We start from the raw sequence: 25,225 nt of genomic DNA on the forward strand, positions 1-25,225 counted from the left end.
TAAATTGTCACCAAGAAGTTTGAGATAAATTGAACTGTAGCACAACTGAACATTCGAATGCAATGACTTTTTCATTACCAAGCTATTACATTTTAACAACACAGGCTGCTTTGAGCTACTTATATACATTTTTGCAATTACGTGCCATAAGACTGCACTTTTCAATTGCCTGTGCAGAAATGGCCTACTTTTCTTGACTAGCTCAAGAGTGCCGAAAAGTACTACTTTTCGGCACCTTTGCAATGGTACACTTTTCCCAAGTTTCCTGAAGCACTAATGTTCTTCCGTATACATTTGTTAATTCGACGGCTGCTTCTATGTCTGTTCGGCAGATGGAACCAGAATAGAAGCGATTCTAATTCTGATTTGATCAGCCAAACAGACGTAGAGTTAGAAGCAGCAGCACAAAAAACGTTAGTTGACGACGCGACTCCGAGTAGAAGTGACACTTATTAACATAGCCTACCTGATTGAAAAAAAAAAATGGAATGTGGGCATGGATGCTCGCACGTGGTATTAGCTGAGACCTGTCTGAGCAGTCAGAAATTATCGTTCTTAAGGATATTTTTCATAATTGCAAAAAATGTTGTATGCAACGCGTTGCAAAACTCGATTTTTTCAGCACTTGTCGTATTTATTCAACTCGGCAAGCCTCGTTGGATAAATGTACGACTCGTGCTGAAAAAATCATCATGAGTATTGTGTTGTTCTTTGCTGTGCATGCATCACTCCTGTAGGGGTGAGTATGGCAGCATAATCGATCGCGTTCGCTATTGTCTCGAGTGAAAATTAAAACAATAGATGCGCGGGTGTTTAGTGTTCAGTAATGTGTTGTTATTTGCTGAGTATTGTGTTGTTCTTTACAGAGAAGAACATTAATCAAGACAACTAGATGATCGGCATACCACAAAAACCCCACAACAATTAGTGAGATCTTTCCAATATTATTTATTGATAAATAATTCTACTTCAGTATATTTACTTTATAACTGCATATAAGTTGAAAATTCGCTATTTTCAACATCCTTTCATCTATTGGAAGATGCTTCAGTTCTGGGCTCTTTCTAAGTTGATGAAGGGATTTATAAATGCTTGCAAGGACTTGGCCAGGTGTGTGGAGCTGAGTGAATCTATGACATTGTAGATAGTAGCGACATCAGCAATGTCAATGGAAATATTCAACTTTGCAACTCCATCCAAGATTTGTGCAAGTATTCATGCTATGCTATGCTATGCTATGCTACTCGTGCTGAAAAAATCATCATTTTGCAACTTGTTGCATAAATAACTATTATATACTCGGTCACAATTTAGAAAGCATACTGCAAGTATTCTCTACTTCTTCTAATATTTGCCTTCTTTTAAAATAGGCTGTTCTTTTGAATTTGCAGAGTCCAACTGTGTACTGTAGCTGAGTTGGTCGACCAAACTGGAAATAGAGGCTATTTTTCGAGTTGGAATGTTATATTGTTTATTTGCAGACGAACTTCTAACTCCATGAAAGATTTGTCCTTCTTTGAATATTAAGCTGTTCTTTCAAGTTAAGATTTACTCAATTGACTGGTGGTCAAATTAGCAACTTAATAAGATATTTTTCTTTTTTTCGAATAGACTGTTCTTTCGAGGCCTACTAATCGATCGATCTATCATTTTTTCGGCCTAATGATCACTCGGTTAGTATGCTTGGCTTACTATCCATATCTCTACCAATAACGGTGTAATGACCTATTCGGGGTAATGGCTTTTGGGATAAAGGCCTATTCGAGGTTATGGATTTCGGGCCATGGCATTAGAGGTAATTTGGTTGAGTTTCTTTTACAGAAATAGTGTTAACCTCACTAAGTTGTTTGGTGGTCAAACTTTTCCTATCCTTCGGAGATTTTTCCTTCTTCTATTCAAAGGCTGTTCTTTCGAGTTGTACTGCTGCATATTTCATTGGCGTTCGAACTACTAACTGTGTATGAGTTTTTTTCGTCTTTAGATCATAGGATGTTTTTTTAAATTACATTTTTACAGGATTCAGTGATGGATTCCAAGTCTACACCAAAGAAATTTCCCTTCTTTTAATAACAGGATGTTCTGTTTCGTGAACAAATGGGGCACGTTCGGTGTAGTACTAGATTTGTAGTAATGAGCTGAGTTTTAGTATTGTGAGAAGGTCAGTTCTCTGTTTCTGCAATAAAATGGTACAAAAAGCTTGGGTATTATGATTCCTTGCCTAATTTGACGCTGTTTGAGCAAAACTTTGGATAACTATGTTGTTCATGTTGCAAGAAATGGAGAAAACATCAACACTGTTGCCCAAAGTTTTGCTCAAATAGCATCAAATTAGGCAAGGAATCATAATACCCACGCTTTTTGCACCATTTCATTGCAGAAACGGAGAATTGACCTTCTCACCATACTAAAATTCAGCTCATTACTACAAATCTAGTACTTCACCGATCTGTCCTATTGCAAACTTTTTTATCAAAGTTTTTTTTTCTAATGATATGTTGATTTGCCGAGGGCTGTTCTCTAATCGATTCCATCTAATGACCATTCGGTCTACAAATAGAGTTTTTCTCTTCTTTGAATCATAAACTGTTCTTTGCTTATCGAAAGATTAGCTTATGGATCAAAGAAGGGTAAATGTCTAGAGGGAATGCCAACAACAAACACAAAAAATATCAAGCTGCAGTGATTAGTTTTATTCAGCTGTTTACCCTGTGAATTCCTATCGCGGATCAAACTATTTGAAAAAACGGAGAAAACTATTTGAAATGTGTTTTTGAGGAATTCAACATTAAAAATATTTGTCTGAGCCGCAATACAAAATAATACTTGTACTTCTTGCATTGAACAAAACAAATGAACTTTACTCACAAAATCATAATTTATGCAGAGTAATAAACTATTCGGGTAAATGTCGCATTCGGGTATGTGTCGCATTCGGGTAAGTGTCGCATTCGGGTAAATGTCGCGTTCGGGTATTTGGCATTCGGGTATATGTTACATTCGGGTAAATGGTTTTCGGGTAAATGTCTTTCGGGTAAATGGTTTTCGGGTAAATGTTATAGAATCCATTTACCCGAAAACCATTTACCCGAAAGACATTTACCCAAATGACATTTACCCGAACGTCAGTTACCCGAATGCGACAAATACCCGAATGCGACAAATACCCGAATGCGACAAATACCCGAATGCGACATTTACCCGAATGCGACATTTACCCGAATACGACATTTACCCGAATGCGACACTTACCCGAAAAATAAAAAAAATGTGTTCTTGATCCCCATATGATTTGTCAATAACAAATATGTTATGGCCCGGTATCATATAGCAGGCTTTGGTTAGACCTAATAATCTGAGTGATCATCAAGCACCCTCATACAGGACTAACTGGCTGTCACAATGCTATTTTGATCAAAGGATTTTTGTTGATATTCTGTTCTTTTACGGCTCCATCCAATTAGCCCGAACGTCAATCCGAATCAATCATGAGGTCGCCCAAAAAATGCAAAATTAGCTACTTATATACACGATCACAAACTGGCAGCCATACCGCAAGTATTATCCACTTCTTCTAAGATTTGCCTTCTCTTTAAAATAGGCTGTTCTTTCGAATTTACATAGTCTACCCGTAAACTGTTGATGAGTTGGTCGGCTGGTACTGGCTAAACTGGTAATTTCTCCATATAATGTATTCATTCTTTCCATAAGAGGCTACTTTTGCGAGTTGGAGTTGAAATGTTATTTAGTTTGTTGCGGACGAACTACTAACTCCATAGGAGACCCGTGAATCCATCTTTCTATCTATATCCTTTAGGGAACTATTATACATATCTATCGGAGTGATGACCCATTCGGGGAAATGGCTTTTGGAATAATGTCCTATTCGAGGTTATGATGGCATTCGGGGTAAGGGGGTAGAGTTTCTTTAACAGACATAGTATCACTGTGTTGTTTGGTGGCCAAACTATTACCTATCCTTCGGAGATTTTCCCTTCTTCTCTTCAAAGGCTGTTCTTTCGAGTTGCACTGCTGCATATTTTGTTGGCGTTCGAACTACTAACTGCAGAACAAACATAGTTGCTGTACAATAGAAGAATAAGTCAATCATAAGCTTAATTTTTGAAATTTTGATTGAATAAGTTGTTATTCAGCTACCATTATTGTTAGTTGGGATGCATATAAGTTTTGTCTTTGTTTCGATTATATGATGTTCTTTTGAATTACACTCTTACATGATTGAGTGATGGATTCCAAGTCTACATCTAAGATTTTTTCCTTCTTTTAATAATGGGATGTTCTGTTTGGTGAACAATCTGCAAACTTTCCTGTCAAATATTATTTTCTAATGATATGTTGATTTTCCGAGGGCTGTTTCTAATCGTTTCGAACTAATGACACCTTGGGCTACAAACAGAGATTTCCCCTTCTTTAAATCATTAACTGTTCTTTTCTTATCAAAAGAACAGCATATGAATCAAAGAAGGGTAAATATCTAGAATGAACGCTAACAGCGTTAACATAACAAATGTAAGCTGCCGTTATGAGTTTTATTCAAGCATATGCCCTGTGAATTCCTATCGCGAATCATTTCAGGGAAAATTTGATAAAATGGGTTCTTGAGGAATATCAAAATGCTTTTCTGATCCACAATACAAAATAATACATGCACTTTTTAAATAGAACAAAATAAGTGAACTTTATTCTCAAAATCATAATTTGTGCATAGTAATAAACTATTCGGGTAAATGTCGCATTCGGGTAAATGTCGCATTCGGGTAAATGTCGCATTCGGGTATTTGGCATTCGGGTATATGTTACATTCGGGTAAATGGTTTTCGGGTAAATGTCTTTCGGGTAAATGGTTTTCGGGTAAATGTTATAGAATCGCCTAGTTGACCTCCATCCAGAACGTCTTAAATTTATTACATCTTATGCAAGGGTAAGAAGTATTACTCAAGAGTACTCAGGTTTATAACGTTCTTGATGTAGGTTTATGCAAACTCCGCCAAGAACGTCATAAAACATGTACGCCAAATTGTAAACAAACAATAAATTATCGCACCGCGGTAGATTTTGTGAATCTCGTCCGATGAATTGATTTATCTGCCTGGCACCGTTGCCAACCAGGCAGAGTTTTTTCGATAACCGGCCTTGATGCGGTGCAGTGCCTCATTCCTCCGGTCAGCACTTCCAACAGGTAAGTAGTTGTTGATGTTGAAGATCGATTATTGGAACCCGAATTGCACGGGAAACGACGTCCTGAATGACCATACCCACCTCATGTCGGATGCTGCAACCGGAGGAACTTGGCACTGCACCGTGTCGCGGTTGGGTTTCCGGGTAGGTGTTCTTGTTTGGCAGCAATAATGGAACGATGAGAATCAAAATCTGATGCTTGAGTTTTTTCTTGTATTTTTCATGTACCAAACTGTTCTTATGCGAGAACAGTTGCTCTTGATCAAGAACGGATGATTGAAGATAACTACAAGAACCTTATAAAACTGAAAATAAGTTCAACAGTTCTTGTTTTGTTTATGGTTTTATGAACTGAACCTCAAGTATTCTTGGAGGTGTGTTTAAAACCACATATTGACGAAGAATAGTTGTGCTCAGCTGAAACTCCGATAAGATCAACTAGAATATGCAATGTTCCGATAAAACTATCATAAAAACAAATAAAACCAAATAGAATTAAAATTGTTACTTGGGCTATCAACAGCAGTAACTACCAATCCAATTGATAAAAGTTGATGAAATTTTGCAAGAAAGTGTCTCTATAAGTATCATAACTGCTTTCAAAATTTCATAATTATCCTTACAGAACTTTGAATTGTAGCGGAAAAGAACCACCTATTATGCAAATGAAAATTGGTCATGATTGTACAAAATCTTAAAAACTACGTCTGTTTGGTTCTCATCCACAGTTAAAAGTGATGCATCGATTTTTATGAAATTTTGCACAAATAGTAAACATACATTGGAGAGTTTACAGTTAAGTTTTGGCCAATTTTTATCGATTCAGTACAGAGTTACTGCCGTTCTTCTGTGTCCCGATTATTGCGGATACAGGCTTTATGGGCCTTAAAAAATGACATGTTTTTGAGGGGTGACCCCAAACTTTTGATCGGGAGTGTATCAACATGTTTCAAACGTTTTTAAGCTAGATGCTCTTGAAGTTGTTTGAATCTGAAGTACATATTTGATTTAAACAGATTCTTAATAATTACAATCTATAATTTAAATGAGCGTAGAATTAGCATCTAAGTTAAAATACACATAAATAGAAATGAAAAAAAAAAAAAATGGAAATATTGAGCGCCGGTTAAAATTTAACGGAAAACAATACTTTCCACCGATTTTTCCGCGCTGCAGCATATTTCTACACGTCACCGAAAAAAATGGTCCACAAAAACGACAAAGATTTTTTCTCGTCAGAATTTTACGAACCACCAGATCTAAGATCTTTTACAAATCCTTTGCAATGTTTAATGTTTATTATTAACCCTCTATTACCCAACCCTGCCTTCAGATGGGATATAGTTTTGGCATTTCTGTATTTTTGACTGTATTGTACATATTAAATTTTATGAGATGTCTTTTCAAGCGTATTTACATTTTCTAAAAATCAATGAAAAATTTATGTGTTATACACTTTTCATAAGTAATTGTTCTCTTGTATTGAATCGTTAAAGTTAATATATATTATTTTTTCTTAATCATTCTATTGCAGTAAAATAGTTTAGGGGAGCTAAATTCATTCTTAAATAATTTTCCTTAAAATTTCATGGAAAATAATATTGTCCATGGTAAAAAAAATAAAAAAATTAATAATAATCATTAAATTTCAAAATATTTTTATCCTAGAAAATCGGTATCCCAAATATGCTTACAGAAAAAATAGAAAAGTGTAGGGATGTTCAAAACTAAAAATTAGAAAAACCATATTGAAACCGACATTCACAAAATCGTGAATTAAAAAGAGTCACGCTCCAAAACATGTTTGAATCGATTTTAGATGACGATAAACTATATTTAGATAAAAAAATTGATATTTGAGAGTTAATGATTCTAATTTTATTGAATATTCTCACTTATTTTTTCTCTCAAAAGTCATAAGCGAGTTTCTTCTGTAAACATTAATATTACCATTACCAATTCTTGGCAGTATTCTCATTAGGTCTACAAACATTTACTCCTATATATTCTTGGTTTATTTCTTGGAATATGTCTATGGCAATTTACGTACAACATTCTTGGAGTATTTCCGTTGACATTCTTAGTGATTTCCATACAATTCACTTGGCAGATTTTCTGTTAAATTCCAGCTAGTCTAATGGTTGAGGCTTTGTGTCGCTTATCCGATGACTGATAATTTGATTACCGATATTGCTGAATATTATAGGGTAATAGAGGTTTTTTTTTCAGGAATTCAGGAGGATCTCCAGAGATTCCTTTCAGTAAAATTTCCACATAAATGGAAAAATGCATAAACTACAGAAGGAGGTGGATTACTTCTTAAAGTAATCCAAAGATTCTTCCAGAAATTCCTCCATCGGTTCCTAAAAAAATCATACAAGGATTCTCCAATAAATTTGTCCAAACATCCCTCCGAACATTTTTTTTCCAAAATATCATCGTTTTTTTTTTATCAAGTATTGCTCAGAAGTCTCCATGAAATCTAGAAAATCTTCTAGGGGCCTTTTTTAGAAATCCCTCTAAGTGCACGCATTCCTCCAGAGATTCTTGCAGAAATTCATACAGAGATTTCTCAATGCGTTCCTTCGGATATTCCTCCTTATGTTTTTTTTTGGCTGAAAGTAGTGTAAGCATATCCCCACGAATGTCTCTGACAGCAAAAGAAATTTCGCGTATGATTTTCGATTGGAAATTCTATGTTTTGGAGATTGACCTCCAAAGCAAGGGTTATCCTATGGATATTTCTTCAGATTTGTTTCAAACATTCTTCATTGTAGCATTTGAACATTTTTCTGTGGGTTCCTCTAAAATTTTCTTGGAAAATTTCTTCAGCACTTTAAGGCCGATGCAAATATTTAATTTGTTTTATGTCACCCCCCCCTTCAAAAATCCCAAAATATTGAAGGGGCGAAAAAAAAAAACATGGCGTCCATTGACTTCATTTTCAATAGAAAAAATGTTTACAAGCAACTGTTTTTCAATAGTTGAAAAATATTTTTTCAATAGTTGGTAAAATTTTTAATTTTTCAATAGTTTTTTTTTTGTTTGTTCCTTATTTATTTTTGTCCCCCCCCTCGTACCCGAGGAGAGGTCTCGGACATAAAAGAAAAATAATATTTGCATCGGCCTAATTTCTTTTTCGAAAATGCTCCTGCGGTTCCTTCAGAAATATCTCCTGGGAATCCTCTAGAGGTTCCTCTAGGAATTCTTTCAGACATTCCTCCATAAATTTTCCCAGAAATACTTTACAAAATTACACAAAAAAAAACGAAGAAATTCGTTGAGGGTTTCTTGAAGGAATTTCTAAAGAAACCTGAACATAATTCTCTGTAGCAATTTCTAAGATAATCAATGATGGAGTTCCTGGAGTAATCCTTGGATAATACGTGGAGGAACTACTCGAGATGGCTCTGAAGCAATTCCCAGAAGAATATTATGAGAAACTTTAAAAGGAATTCAAGGAAAAAGTTTTTGAAGAAACCCCTGAACGGATTTCTAAAGAGTGCCTTGAGGAATTTCTGAAGTAAACCTCGGAAAAATTTGTAAAGGCATTGAAAAATAAAACAAATCTGTAGGAATTAGAGCAGAAATTTCAGATGAAGGTACTAGAGAAATTCTTGAGTAAATCCCTATATAAAACCGGAAGGCATTCCTGGAGGATGTCTTCGGAGAAATTCTTGAAATATTGTCCTGCAAATAGGGTGACAATGGGTATTATCGGCAGGTTTGTTCTCTTCGTCATGGGGGGTTTTTGTCAGCCAAATTGCCTGAAACTTGGCCGTATAATTCAGCTTAGTTGGGAAGGATTTGAGACCAACTCTGAGTTCAATAGGTTTCAAAAAACCCCCAAAGACGAAGAGAACAAAACGGCCGAGAATAGGTAATTTCCCCTATTTCCCTGTAAAATGTCTGAAGTGTTAGTAAACAAAATCCCTTGAAGCAATTTTTGATTTTTCCTTGGAAGAATTTAAGGAGCAAATCCAGCAATTTTTTTTAACAATTCCGGAAGAATTCTCAAATGAGAGTATTGTGTTGTTCTTTACAGAGAAGAACATTAATCAAGACAATTAGATGATTGGCATTGAACCAACCCCACAACAATTGGTGAGATCTTTCCAGTATTATTTATTTATAAATAATTTTACTTCAGTATATTTACTTTATAACTGCATATAAGTTGAAAATTCGCTATTTTCAACATCCTTTCATCTATTGGAAGATGCTTCGGTTCTGGGCTCTTTCTAAGTTGATGAAGGGATTTATAAATGCTTGCAAGGACTTGGCCAGGTGTGTGGAGCTGAGTGAATCTATGACATTGTAGATAGTAGCGACATCAGCAATGTCAATGGAAATATTCAACTTTGCAACTCCATCCAAGATTTGTGCAAGTATTCATGCTATGCTATGCTAATTCCGGAAGAATTCTCAAATGAATCAATTTAAAAAGAGTGACAAACTAACGAACATCAAGGATACATCAAAGACTCGACAATTAAGTTCCAATATTCTGTAAAAATATGTTATTTATTCTTGTTTGGGGAGCCCCTTCAGGAACCCTCGAAAGAGACCAACCAGCTCAAGGCTGAAAGTCTCTAAAATAAAGCAAAAAAAAAACATTCTAAAGAAAATGAATGTTTAGAAGAAATCTGAAGTATTGCCTGGAAAACAAGAGAATGTTGTGCGGTTATTACAAGAAAATTTTCTTGAAATATTCCTGGGAAATACACCACAAAATGATTTCTGAACAAATTCCTGAAGGAATATCTGAAGGGATTTTTGAAAGGTCCTCGTAAAAAAAAGTCCATGCAGAATGGTCTCAATAGATCCCAAAAAAGCTTATGATGTAATTCCTGAGGCAACCTTTGGAAGAACTCCAACAAAAACTTCAGTAAGTAGTCCTGCAAAACTGCATTTCCCGCATGAACCTCTAGAAAATTTCCAGCAAGTATCTCATGAGGAATCACTAAAAATAACTAGAGGAATCTTGCTTCTAAAGGAAGAACTCCCGTGAAATTCGATAAGAGATTTCTGCAGAAATTGAATTGTTTGAGAGAATAGCTGGAGAAGTACCTGGAGATCGTCGGGAGGATTTTGTTGAACCATGTCTGTCGAAATTTCTAGTGGAAAAATTCCAAAAATATCTTGAAGGAAATTCTAAAAGAATTCCTTAAGGAGAAACTTCAAAGAATACCAATATGGCTGCCACAATGGCCGACTTGGACCCCTACTCACGTTTTCAGCAGCACAAATCTTAAAAATTCGTAAACAAATGCGCTCGATTTGGAAAAGCTGCCTCCTTTTACAAGTGAGCAAAGCCAGGATAATCAAGTGCGGCTTGATTCGATGCTTCGTTCGTCAGATTTGTGCCTCTAAAGTTTGTATGCAAAATTGCAATGGGATTTCTTGATGTTTCACCTTAAGGTATATTTGGGCAAATTTTTGGCAAGCTCACAAAAAATAATCCTGAAATAATAATAAAAAAAAAATTCACCCACGAGTTCCAGGAGAGCTATTCCGCTTTTTGTACAGTATTCTTTGAGAGATTATTGCAGAAATTTCAGAAGGCATATCAAAGCAACTGCTATTGGTGGGCTCTGTTGAACAATCATAAATTTTGAGATATTAGACCATAGCATGGTTGATGACCATGGTGTTCCAGAAATTTTCCGCCACCGTAATCCTTAGACTGCAATTTTGTTAATTTTTACCTATCCTTCATAAATTTTCTGGAGAACGTTCTCAAGGAACCTCTCAAAAATCTATACCAGAATTCTTGTGCAGATGATTTCCTTACGTTAAAACTTCCCGCTCATGGTAGGCAAAAAAATATATTTTACGTAAAGCAAACAAATTATTTTCTGCTGGCGATTTTTAAAGACTAGCAGTTTTACCAATTCATGAAAATAAAATAAAACAAAAAAGCCACGCAAATTACGTCCCCGTCACCGCCGCTCCCGCTGAATGGAGTGTACGGCCGTTGCCGCTGCTCTAAATTAATATATACGCCGCCGCGGCGCGCCGGTAAAATGTGCTCCGGTGCACACGTCCAATTCAGAGCTCCAAACATGGGAATGTTGTATAAAAAAACTACAAATTTTGATGAACATTTTTGAAAAATACTCATAAAATTTCAATTTGTATGTTAAAGAAACCCAAAGGTGATTGATGCCTTACATTGTTATACAAATCAGAAAAAACGAGAAAGACATAAAGGGAAAGGAAGATAGGATCAGAACAACGTTGAACGATTGAAAGATAAAAATACATTTACAAATACAAAATTTGAACAAAAGTCGAAAAATAAGAAATATAGGAAGATAAAGCAAGATAGAATCATAAGAGAATAGAAAGATACGAAGAAATGAAGATTTGAAGATATTGAGAAAGGAAGAGGCAAAAATAAGAAGATAGGAGGACAGGAAGTAAGGTGTAGTGACCCATAAAGTAAGCACAAGATTTTCAAACTCATGCTTGACCAATTTTTTTTCGATTGGAGTAATATAAAACTGTCGGTGCCCAAACTATTGAACATTGATTGGACTTTGGATATAAAGTGAAACGTAGCGGTCTTATTTTATTTTACTTAATGTAGCTCTTGATTTGCCATCACTATACATTTGAAGGTGGTTACGCTTGATGTGAAAATGGTTATAAAGGGGATTGGAAAATAGGAAAACATGTAGAAGAAATATCAGAAGATGAAACAGTTGTGAAGTAGAAGAAAATAAAATACTAGAAACAAGTATTAGAAGATAGAAATAAAGGAACGAAAGAAGAATGATAGAATGAGAATAATAATAAGAAAGCTAAAAAACTACAAAAGAAGAGAGATAGGGAGCTGTATGGTTAGTTAGATAAGAAGATCGAATGGTAGCTGAACAGGAAGATAGCTGTTTGAGCAAGTGTTTGAGAGATTAAAAGGTAAGAAAAAAATGATAAGAGTTGAAAATAATAAGAAAAACAATAAAGGGAAATGTAAAAAAGGTAAATTGGATAAGAGATAAATAAAAAGACTATTGGGTAGCATTATAGTACGACAGGAACATAGAGATATAAAGAAGGAGCAAAAACAAAAAAAAACACATTTCCCACCGACTTCAGACAAAACTTGGGTCTAGGTACGGGTTTCCGAAAACTTTCTTGAGTATAAGTCTTTGAATCTACACGAATGCATAATTTATAACCTATAGCTGTATTATGGTTAGGGTTTCTATCTACGTTCATCTATGAGTTCAGTGACTTTCTAAGAGTACCGAAGATTTCCCTGGAATATAGGTAATCGGTTCTGCAAACGCAATCAGCCTGGAAGGTTTTGAAGCCATTCTTCTTAACCTTCTGAAAAGCCTTCTGAAAAATTTGAACTCCTCTAAAACTCCCATGAGACTGCTTGAAATACACCTGTGTAGACTTCTAGAGCCCCCGAAAACCTATCTGAAAATAATTGAAACGCCATGAAACGCCTGGAAACTGCTCTAAAACCCCTTTTGATCTCTTCTGAAACTCTCCTGGAATGCTCTGAATCCCTTGAACTCTGCGAAAGCACTATGAAACGTCTAATATCCATTTTTAAGCCCTTACAAACGCATTTGAAGATCACTTGCAAGCCTGTGGTGCCTTCCAAAACTATTCTTAAGACCCAAATATTAGACTTATATAAGCCTCCTGTGAAGCCTTCTAAACTTCCGAAACCTCCCGTAGCTCCAGTAAATCCTCGTGGAACGCCTTGGGAATCATAAAAAAAAATCTACAGAACGCCCCTTGAACTCTCTGAAATCCACTGAAACAACTAGAAATGCTTCGAAACCCTTCAGTACAACCCCCGTAGGTTTCCTTTAAACTCTACTGAGCCTCCTAAAGCCTCTCAAATCGCTTCGATACTCTTCATAAAATCCATCTGCGACCCTTTAGACTCCCCTTTAACTCTGTTGAAGCCTCTGGATTCCCTGTGAAACCTCTCAATACGCAATAAAACTCTTTAGGGAACATCCGTAGACCGTCCTAGACTACTGTTGAACTCTAATGAAGTTTGCTGAAGCCCCTTTCAGGGCCTTTTACATCCCTGTAGACTTCCATTAAGTCCTACTGAGGACACCTGAAAACTCTAGATATGCTTTGAAAGCCCTGAAACCACGGAGGCTTCTTTTTAACCTCTCGAAATGCCTTGAAACACCTTAGAATGGGAGTGCCCAAAGCTCAATACAATTAAAAAAAAAAAAATCTCTCCCGCTTTGACACACATGATCACAACAAAGATGTGTGAGTGATGGAAGGAGATTTGTTTTGTGGAAAAAGCAAAACCATGTGCGATCGACTTCAGTTCAGGGAGATGATCAAGCGGCTTTGTAGCTTTGAAGAAAGAAACACCCATCTACCGAAACGTGAGCCGTGGGTTCGATTACGACCGGATCACGTGGATTTCTTTTCGCCATTCAAACCTCAACAGACGTGATGACGTTGTGTGCATTAATACCAGAACATCCCCCAGAACAGCTGGAAGCTAAAAGCTACAGGCTGAAAGCAAGTTGCTAAAAGCTATATAGAAGCTAAAACTTAAAACAATTCTAAGGAGGCTCGAAGCTCAAAGCTAAAAGCTGCAAGATAAAATACAAGAAGCCAAACGCTATTTAGGATTGAAAAAGCTTGGAGCTAAAGCTTGATGTCAACAGTTAGAATCTAAAAGCTAGCTGGTTAAAACTAAAAGATAAAAGTAAGAAGTCAGAGCTAAAACCTAGCAGCTAAAAGCTAGAAGCTAAATGCCGATGGGTAAGCTAGTCTAAAAGTTAGAAACTAAAACCAGAAGCTAACATCCAGAAGTCAATAGTTTGAAACTAGAAGCCAATAGTGTCGGCTTTTCCCGTTTTATTTCACTTTAGAATTGGTTCATCACGTTTCACAACAACTGAACTGATTTCACGTCGATTTTTTTTTCCACCGATGTTTCACAATCGAACTGTTCTCGTTAACGTACATACAGAGGAAAGACAAAATGATCGGGACAGGCAAAATTTTCACTTTTCAAATAATGTCCAATTAGCTGTAACTTTTCGAAAAGTGCATGAAATATTCTCAAATTTTCACTGTGAGTTGATCAACTAGTTGTGTATCAGTGGACAAAATTTGGAAAAGATCGGGCTATTCTGCATGAAGTTACAAGCATTTCAGAAAAAGGTAGAATTATCCGATAGCCAACTGTTGAGCTGTTCGGATTCAATGAACCGAATGCAATGAAATTTTGTCCATTTATGACTTATATAATAAGCTCTGAAAAACGTTTGGCCAAACTTGAAATTGATAACAAAAGAAAAAGTTATAGCGATTTCATTAATTTTATGATTTTTTAGTAAATTGGTCTATTTTTAATATGCATTCCATTACTTTTTCAATGGATTGCCGCCTATGTTATTACTTTCTTTCAAAACATATCTGTATTCAAGACAATCGGGGGGAAATTAAATGAACTATAATTAGCATCTTGAATTTTGAAACGATGTTGAAATTTAAGAAAATTTTGTGTTTTATTAGAAAAATAATCTAATCGTTATAATTTTCTTCCGTGTTAAAATTTTTAAGTTTTGTCAAAAGTTTTTTAAAGCTCATTATATAAGTCATAAATGGTCAAAATTTCATTGCATTCGGTTCATTGAATCCAGAGATATAACAGCTCAAAGTTGGCTATCGGATAATTCTGCCTTTTTAAGAATCTTTATAACTTCATGCAGAATAGTTCGATATTTTCCAAATTTTTTCCACTGATAACACAAATAGTTGATAAACTTACAGTGAAAATTTGAGAATATTTGATGCACTTTTCGAAAAGTCACAACTATTTGATTTTTTTTAGATGAAAAATGATGATTCTTTCGTTTTAATGGGGACTGTTTATTGTTTATTGTTTTTAATACCTGTGATTAGTTCTTCAAACCCAACACTATGAAATGTTGTAACCAACACATTTTCCCTACAAAAAGCTAGAAACCAAAAACTTATAAATCAAGAGGCCAAAAACAAAAAAAAAAAAAATAACAAACCTGCAAACACAAAGAAAGACTAGAAAATTAGGGTACACGGTACAGGTTGAATCCAAAATCTAAAATCGAGAAGCGAAAACGTAGAAGTTGAAGGCAAAAAATTGGCTAGAAGCTGAATGCTAGAAGCTACAAGTTATAAAAGTTAAAGTTAAAAGTTTAATGTTAATGCTGAAAATTGTAAACTAGTAGCTAAGAGTTGGAAATTTCAGGAAGCTGTAATCAAAGACAAAAAGCCTGGTCACAACATCCGATGTTTCCAACTTTTAGCTTCCAGCTTTTATTTTCAAGCGTTTAGCTTCTAGGCTTTAGCCTTTTGTTTCTATTTCTTAGTGTACAGTTAAAGCTCATTATTTTTGACTTATTAGGAGTTGATATTTGGAAGCAGAAAAAATATATGTTAGATCAAGAATCTGAAACATGAAAAAAGAATAACTAAAAGATAAGCTTCAGCCAGTGCACGAAATTCTATGATTTTACGTACTTTAATCAGTAACCTGTCCGGATGTGGCCAATCATTTTCGAATTTCCCTTCCACATTCGACTCCCTATATTCTACATAATAGCAACTATCTTTATAAGTACACTCACCTGTTCACCGCCGCACCTCCGGCTGAGCCATCCGATGAACTTCAGCTCGCCGATAATTGACGCCAGCGCTCGGTTCGCGTCCAGTAGCGCCTTCTGGGTGCTCTTGCCGATGGCCGAGTGAAGCGCGTTGAACCAGGTGGTCGCTTCCTGGGGATCTACGGCGCGCAGGATACACGAATGGATTCCATCAGGCGAGTGCAGCTCTATGCACCGGTTCTCTGGGGGATCAGATAGAAAGAAGACAGAAAGCACGGGATGAGATTCCGAGGAACGACACGCCAATGACAACGCCAACGACAACGGCGGTGAAGTAATGGATAAAATTTTCACGTTCAGGACCCCGCCCACGCTCACACCCACACCCAGACAGGAAGAATCCGAGAAGCGGGGCGTCACCGAGAGTGGACGCTTTTCTAATTACGAACATCTCTGGCCCCGGGAAGGACTTAATTTATTAAAAGCTATTTCGCAGAAAGACGGCTGCTGAATGGGGCCCGAGATGAGAAGCGACAAATTCCAAGATTGGTCTGGTGTCTTTTCTCTAGTATCTTGCGCGTCCGCCGGTGGTCCAGTTTAAAGTTGGTCTTCTTTTCGCTGTTGCAGAAGATTGCGGATCGCTGCTGCAGCTCCTGTCACTGGAATAGAAGTTTAGGTGATGCGACAGGCATTCCAAGGAAAATGGAGACGTACAATGGATAAAGGATGAGATGCAGTGGAGTGTGCAGGTTGAATGGCTTTAAAGTTATCGTTGTTCCAAATAACGAGTTTTTTTTTTAATTTTCATTTGATGTAGTAGCAATTCTCTTTTAATTATTTTGTTTCAATCTCGCCATTTTACCTGTTTCATTTTTCTTTTTTTTTAAATAGCAGGCTTTTTACTGTATTTCTGTTTCACTTCATATTACAATTGTCTCATTTTCATAACTCAAACTGATAAAACGTAAGGTTTTTTACATAAGTCTTGTCCATTTTTTTACTGTTTGCTTGTCTTGTTTGTTTGTTATATATTTACTTCACTCTCTCCACTCTTAATAAGGTTTGAAGGTGTTTATTTCACTTGTAGTATATATTACCGTTTTTTATATTTTGTTTTTTTTTTTTCAATGTCACGACGTTTCGTTACTCATTCCTCCCATTTAAACCCCACATATTTTAGTCACGTCCATGTGCCCAACATTTCTGCCCGCCAGCTCACCCGTCCCCGATTCACGCGAATAAAAAGTGGGTGAAAAGATTAAATGCCAACTAGCCCAGCCAGGCAGGACCTGACAATGAAGGCGTTGGCGATGGCGATGGTGATGGCGAGTGCGACGTCGGTGACATGGTCGTCGTATCGTATCCCTTCCGATTGCTTCCGGCTTCCGGCAGTTTTGTGTCCAAGCCCGAGGAGGTTGGGGATAGTCCGTTCGTTGGATTTAGCGGAAGGGAGTACTTTCTACATTTCTACCGTGCTTGAGCTACCAGCAGTGCAATGCAATGCCATGCGGCTGGATGTCCTTTCAAGGCCATTAGTCCGTTGCATTGAATTCCGGAGCACAGTGGGTAAAAATAAACTAAAATATTGCTCCGTTGTATAATAAAAAACAATCAAAAACTAAAAATGAGGAAATGCATCCAGTTTTGTCATTCACTTAGTTACACTAAAACCTCAATCAATACATGATAGATTTTTTATACAATTTGGCAGTTGTATGTCATTTATCTGGATACTCTTGGCAAGATTTGTCAGTCTTCAGATAAACAAGCAAATCTGGTGTTATCTTGAAGGTTTATGGATGGTATTTAGAGATGACCACAGAGGAGAAAGGGGTTAAACAAGTGTTTCAAAACATCCCGAGCAGAAGGAAATAACAGCGTAAGAAAATGCGTTATTTCAGTAACAAAATTTGAAAACCACGTATAATCAATGGTGTAGCACTAATTATACGTCGTTTTCAAAATTTGGTACTGATTTGAGCATAAGCATGAGCATAGATGACCGCACAATTCGTAGTTGCTACTCCGTGATTCATCATCATCGTCATCATCAATCGCAATTGCACAAGGCTTTGGGCTTGGAAATTGGCTTGGGACTAGCGTACTATTCTCAATATGCACAATTCGAGAACTCAAAATTTTAATAGTCAATAACGGCGCTGGCCACGTCCTTACGGTCATCGAGGAGGGAAGGGAATGTTTGTTAGACAACCGTTGTCATAGAGACCGGGGATCCCAGTGTCTCCACGATTGTCTTGGGAAGGAATTTAAGTTAGTAGGCTAGGGTACTTTGCCATTCTAGGAGTGACCTTTGGTTGGTGATGTGATCTATAAACACTAACTTTCGCGCACAACCAACCACTTTTGTATACGAAAACATGTATAATAAATAACTCCTGTCACGCGTCTCCACCCCATTTGGGAGCAGAAGCTTTAGGCCCATTCCACACAGGAATAAACTGAACACGACAAAGCACAAACCAATGATCCAAAGCACATGCATTCACAACAAGAAACAACGCTGTTTGAACAGCACCCTCTGTTCGATCAGTGTTCTTTCTGAGTTTATTTAATTTTAATACTTGGTCCGTTAGCATGCACACAAACTTTTATTTAAAACTTTTACCTAGCTTAGGTTTTATTTTACTTAAAGGTAAGGTACAAAAAACTACGAACGACGATGATAAGACAACATGTAGTGAAACCGATGATGGAGTAATATGAGCTGCGTGATGCCCCGGTCATAGCTGAGTCGACACTGAGCTGTAGTTATTGTTGTTATAGATACTGATGCCGATATCGATGTAGGTTACTCTTTCTCTCTCTCTTCTAAATTAAGTTTAGATGATGTAGACGCGAATATGGGTGGATAATGCTATCTGCACACAATTAATTCAGCTTAAATGTCGAGTAAGCAGATTTGTAACCAAACAAACGCAATACTCCATAAGAAAATGCGCTAATTGATCGGACAAACGCCGATTTTCACACAAAATGCCCAAGTTTGAGATGCTGTAACTATGGTTAGCTTTGATTTATGGAGCTCAATTTTTGACACGGAACTACCAATATGCTGAATTTAACGTTAATGAAGTACAACATGATTTTGTTCACAGGTTCTGAGCGTGACAAGGCGATTAAAATGTGCAAAAGTGATCGGACAGCGGCATGCGTTTAAATGCTGTTCTGCCACGCGTTTAAATTCTGGGGTTCTGCCACCTTATTTATTCAGAAGAGAGATTTTGTCACTTAAATCACTTTGCTTTTAACCCCTCAATTATGACATTTGTCTCTAAAACTCGCCAATATTCCGAGTTTCATCACTCTGAAACTGTTTCCACATGATTGAAAAACACTATATTAAGTTTTCAATTCATGCTAAGAGATTTTAAGTTGGTTTACTACAATGAAAGATATTTGAATTTTAGTAATTTCCATATTTTTTTTTTAACAAAGCGTGATTCGATTACCAACAGTTATATTATTATTTTCAGCACTGAAACCGAAGATTTTTGAAAATGTTTGGCAGGTGTATGAAGTTTGGCAAAACACTTTTGGGAATTTTAAAATATTTTACAGATTATTGATTTTTTTCTGGAAACGTGCTTATTTCTCCAAGGATTTTTCTCTGGATTAAAAAATAAAGTCGAAAATTACTTCTGGGTTATGCAAGTATTCATCATAAAATTTTACTAGAATTTCTCGAGAATGCTTCCTACAGCAATGCTTCTAGAAATTTCTGCAAGATTTTTCCGTAAAATCTTCCATTAATTTCTCTAAGGATTTTGTCAGACTTCCCTCCATGTTTTCTCAAGGGATTTTCACAGATATTTTTTTTTTTTGATAATCGCCACCAGATTTTTTTTCAATTATATGAATTACTTCATAAATATCTACGAAAAATCCTCCAAAAATTTATGCGAGATATCTTTTGCGGAATCATTCAAGGATTTTTTTTGATGATTTATCTAGAAATTCTTCCTAATAATTCTGCTTAAATGTACACCAAGGATTAGTTAAGAAATTCCTGTAATTATTTGTCCAGAATTTCATGCTGAGATTACACGGAAAATTTCTTCCTTTTCGAGGATTTTACCAACCATTCCTCCATGTTTTTCCTTGGTTTCCCTGACCTGCACAGAATTATCCAGGAATTTTTGAGCGACTCTCTAGAGTAATTAGTGGAGATATTCCAGGTAGAAATCCTTAAGAAATCACAGAAAGAGTTCCCGAAAACAATTTAGTAGGAATTCCTGAAAGAACCCCAGCAGTCAATACTGGAAAACAAAGAGCCATTCCTAGAAGATTCCTTCTGGAAAAATTTGAAGGATTCGTAGCAGGAATTCCTGGAAAAGCTTCGAGAGGAATTTCTTGAGGAATCCCAAGGGCAAATCATGGAGGATTTTTCGGAGAAGCCACATGGATTTCTCAAGGATTTTTAAATGGTATTGTAGCAGTTATTGCTTTTACGAGTTCTTCAGGAAATCCTGAATGATTCCTAGCAGAACTGCAAGACTTTTTGAAGGATTACCACAATGAATTCCTGGATATATCCCAGCACCAGTCCCGAAGTATTGCCAACAGAAATTCTCAAAGGAATATAAAGAGGATTTCAATTAAGAATTCGAATAGAGATATCCAGAAGGATCTTTTGAGGAAATCAAAAGGAATTCCTTGATGAATCCATGGAGAAATAACAGCAGGGATTGCTGGGTGATTCTCATCAAGATTAATTGGAAAAAATTCCTGCAAGAATTTCTAGAGGTCATCCCAGAGGTGTTCTTGGGAAAATTCCCAAAGAAATTCCTGGAGGAAACCTTTGGAAAATCTCTGGAATAACCACATTATCAACGCATTTTCGTAAGAAACTCAGCAGACATTCTTGAGAAATTTCCAAGAGGTATTTGTGGATAACTGTTTTGAGAGATCTCTTTAGGAATAACAAAAAAAAAAAGAACTTCTGCAGGAATTCCAGTGGGCATGCCTAGAGGAATTTCTGAATGAACTTTTGGAGAAATCCACGGAGAAATGCCAAAAATAACTCTTGGAGGCATTCATGCAACAATCTTGGGTAAAATCCGCTAGAAATGCCTGAAGGGAAATTTTTGCTGGGATTTTGCTCCACAGGTTTCTCCTAGTAAAATCGCGAGAAGCATTTCTATAGAAGTTCTTGGAGAAATCACAAGACGAATTTGTAAAGAAATCCGTCTTGTGATTTCTCCAAGGATTTCTATAGAAATTCCTCTCGCGGTTTTTCCTGATTTCTCATCTTAAAGAATTTTTCTTCGAATATCAGTGAAATTCCTTACAGGTTTTCCTCAGATATGCCTACTTAGTATTCTTAAGGAGTTCTTGCTGGGATTTCCTCAGTAATTAAAACCTTTAGTATCCTCCAAGTATTCTTGAAGGATTTTCGGAAGGAATGTCCTGAGGAATCACAGCAAGACTTCCTAGTGCGTTCTCTCAGAAATTCCTTGATGAGTACCAGCAGTTTTCCTGGAGCAATCCCTAACAGAATTCCAAGTGCATTACCAGCTGGAATTACTGAGTTAATTCTAGTAAAATTTTTGGATGAATACTTGCAGAAATCCCTAAAGGAATCACAGCAGAAAATTTTGGAGTAATATTGACAAACAAATGGCAAAAATATCTACAAGATTACTGCTGCAACTTTGCCAAAATACCATCGGAAAACTCGTGTGTTAAACATCCCAAGAATTCTTCTGAGATATTCCTAAACAGTGTCGCGAAGCATCAGCGTACAAGTCACAAAAAAGCTGATAAACACCAAGCTTGTGTCACCCTGTCTCTGCGGTTTCTGATGCGCTCTCTCTACAGTCGCTAACACCAGAAAAGACAGAATCCCATCATAGTCACCCGGTCACCCTTGTTTTGCTACAATCATCCTGACTTGGATACGGCTCATGTGAGTGTCATGACTCTCTCCGTCGCCTCAAGCAGATGCACGCGCAACAGCATGTAAAACTATGCATGTGTATTATCACAAGCACGGTACTACGTCATAAATCCTATTCGTTTTGCATAGCTCAGTTTAAACGCACACATTGAGCGCACCACGCAGTTCACCCTGGCTACGGAAAACGCTCTCACTTCGCCCGTTATGCATCGTTGCTCAGAGAGATTGATTCTCTCGCAACTCGCCTGAAACATACTCAGCAACTGCTATCGCTGCAAAGCTACGAAGGGTGGAACCCACAACATGTTTGTCATTCCAGACGTGATATGCTAGCTGGTTCGTATCACCTTGGGAAGGGTGACTCCAGAAAGCGGTTCAAGTGATTGTCTCGTGATGGTCGCGATTATTCGCAAGACTGTTCCTAAATATCTCGTATGTGCAAGAAATTTTGGTAAAAAATCTATCGGGAGCTGCTTAATAAATGTTCCATGTACTTATTAATTTTCACAAAAAGTTTACTCGGGAGTTTGGTTAAGAATTTACGTTCAAATCTTGCTTAAAAAGTTTGATAAATGTTTCTTAAAATTTTAACATAGATTCGAAAAAAAAACCGTTGTAGATTCTTCCTCAAGAGTATCCAAAGGAGGAATCTTTGAAGGACAATTTATGAAAAAATCCAATGAAGAACTTTTGAAGGAATTCCTAGCTATGAAAGGAATGTGCGAAAGTTTTACTGATAGATCTCTGTTCTAGGTTAGGAAACTCGGCTTATCAGTCCTTGACTTTCTAGAACGAAAACGTTTATGATTTATTCCTACGTTTCGGTAACTGTTGCTATTTTCCTCAGGGGAACTAGGTGCGGGAGGTTTATTTGTATATTATTGTTACACAATTTTTAATGGGTTTACTTACAATCAGTGAAAGCATTCTTTGTTTAGTAACTTTGTTAAGCATTTGTCTATGCGCTAGATATAATACATTGATTAGTTATTTTTTGAGTTTTTTTTAAATTTGAAGTGTAAGCTTACTAATTGTACTGAGTTTTGATGTTTTTTTTATGGGTTTCATGTCTTCGCAAATTTGGATCGATAGCTTAGTACAACAACCATATCAGTACAGTCCATACCAAAATAGTGCAAAAACAATCCAATACTAAAGAATGCTAAAAAATACGCAATTTTAACAAAAAACATAGCATAAGTTAACATTTCAAATAAAAAAAAACTGAACGATATATTATACCCAGCGCATGTACAGCTACCAAAGCACCATTGACAAAAGCTTAGCAAAGCTTGCAACAAAGAAAGATTGCACTGATTGTAAGTAAACCCTTTAAAAATAGTAAAAAATAAACTAATATTCAAATAAACCTCCCCCACCTAGTTTCTCTGAAGATAGTGGCAACCATTACCGAAAGTCAAGGTTTGCAATACCCTAAACAGTTTTGCATCGCCCTAAAATGTGATCATTTCCGGTCTTTGAAGCACAAATCACTTATGACCCCCCTAATGCAATTAAATCGTACCCACAAGCAAGTAGGTTCTAGGATTGCTCCATTTTTATTCCTTATTTTGGGTGATACAAAACTTTTGGGTGCTGCAATACTGGGTATTGCAACGATTCCATATTATTGGCGGGTAGTGTAAACCATTATTACAGTGTTAGCACTGAAAGAGTTCTAGGAGATAATTCTGAAGAAATCTCTAAATTAATGTCAGCACAAATCCATGGAGGAATTACTAAAAGAATTCATGAAGGAATATTTGAAGAAATCTCTAGTACCATTCCTGTATAATCCCTGAAAGTATTTGTGAAGAAATCCGGGGATACCTCTAAAGAAATATCAGTAAGAATTCCGAAAAATAAAATCCTGGAGGAATACCAGGGGAAACTTCTTCGGAAACTCTTGGTGGAACTTCAAGAGTTTTAATTGAGAAATATTAGAAGATTTTTTGGAAAAATCCTCCAATAGAGACTAGGACAGTAGTCTCAAAAATCCAGAAGGAATCCGAACAATCTTTTGAGAATTATAAAATGGAATTGCTATCGAAATTCCTTGGATTTTTTTTTTCGAATTTTTCGAAATTTACGGAGGAACGCTACTCTGAAGAAGAATTTCTGAAAGAAGCTTTGATGACATTTTTCATGAATCCCTGGAAAATTGCCTAATGAAATCCCTGACAGATTTTTTAAAGAAAACTTTGGAAGATGTTTCAAAGAAATCCATTGCGAAATTTATAAACGAATTCAGAACTATTGATTTTGTAAAAGAAAACTTTGGACGAATTTCCTGAAAAATCTCAGGAGAGATTTCTGAAAACAATCCATGAAGCTATTTTTGAGGATACTCATAGAAAGCTAGAGAAATTTCTGTAGCATTGCATGTATAATATTATAAAATAATCTCTGGAGAACTTTCTGAAGGAGTTCGTGGAATATTTCCATTAAGAAACCCCTGGAGCATTTTGTAAAGAAATCCATTGAAGGATTTATTAAACTGTTCAGATAAAACCATGATTGTATCTATGGATTTTATAAAGAAATCTCTGGAATAACTCTTAAAGGCATTCTCAGAAGGAATCTCTAGCAGAATTTCTGGGAGATTTCATGTACGATTTTCTAACGGAATCACAGGAGAAATTTCTGAAGCAATCAATTGGTGCATTTTCTCAAAAAATCAATGGAAGAACTTTTGAAGATTTTGATGAATCGTTTTCCTAATGAATCCTTCGAGAAATTTTTGTGTTGTAATGTATCGACGAGTTTCTGAAGGAATTCCAGAAGGTTTTTGATAAAACTAATGAACGAATTTCTAAAGCAATCCTGGAGATTTTCTAAAATGAACCTTTGAGAAATTTTTGGAGGAATGCCTTACGGAATTTCCGAAAAAACTTCCGAATCCTGAAATTAATTTTCGAAGGAATTCCTGGAGAAGTTTTTTAAGAAATATCTAGAAGAACTTCTGAAGACCTTCCAGGGCTTATTTCTCAATAAATCTCTAGAAAGTTCTGTTTTTCTGTGGAAATTCTGCAGAAACCCCTTGGAGTAGTCCTAATACTACAGAGATTTTTTTTTTTTGCACGTACAGTATGCGGCAGGAAATAATGCCTAAGTGTTTTTTAACTTCAAACCTTATACAGTCATTCCATAGAAAAACGATATAGTGCAACTCTGATTATCGAGAAATTTGGTGGGTGTGTAGTTCATCGAAAATAACTAGACCCGTATATTTTTATTCCGTTTTCAGATAGGGTGGTCCTAAAAATCAAGGTTTTTAAAAACTAAAAAAAAATCAAAAAATCATAACTGAACTGAACTGAACCAGTTAACCGATTTTAAACTTTTTTTTGTTTGAAGGCTATTGAATTCTAGTTTTAAGGGAAAATACGGATAACGGGCCAAATTGTGTTTTTATGCAAAAAATATGCAAATAAATTAGTATTTTCACGTTTTCAACCTCTCGGGACCAAAGGAGTACCCTGGTTTTATATTTTTATCAGAAAATACAGGAAATTTGACG

At 36.2% G+C, this 25,225-nt stretch overlaps 1 protein-coding gene across 3 annotated transcripts in view; it reads right to left on the bottom strand.

The window, feature by feature from the left end:
* Nucleotides 1–25,225, bottom strand: part of LOC109622131 (beta-1-syntrophin) — an 804,166-nt gene that overhangs the window by 57,478 nt on the left and 721,463 nt on the right. For all 3 annotated transcript variants that reach the window (XM_029875688.2, XM_029875687.2, XM_029875686.2), the window contains exon 7: nucleotides 15,813–16,030. In XM_029875688.2, coding sequence (XP_029731548.1) covers nucleotides 15,813–16,030 — 218 coding nt within the window. The remainder of the gene's footprint in view (nucleotides 1–15,812; nucleotides 16,031–25,225) is intronic.

Source organism: Aedes albopictus, chromosome 3 (assembly GCF_035046485.1).
Source record: "Aedes albopictus strain Foshan chromosome 3, AalbF5, whole genome shotgun sequence".
Lineage (NCBI taxonomy): Eukaryota > Metazoa > Arthropoda > Insecta > Diptera > Culicidae > Aedes > Aedes albopictus.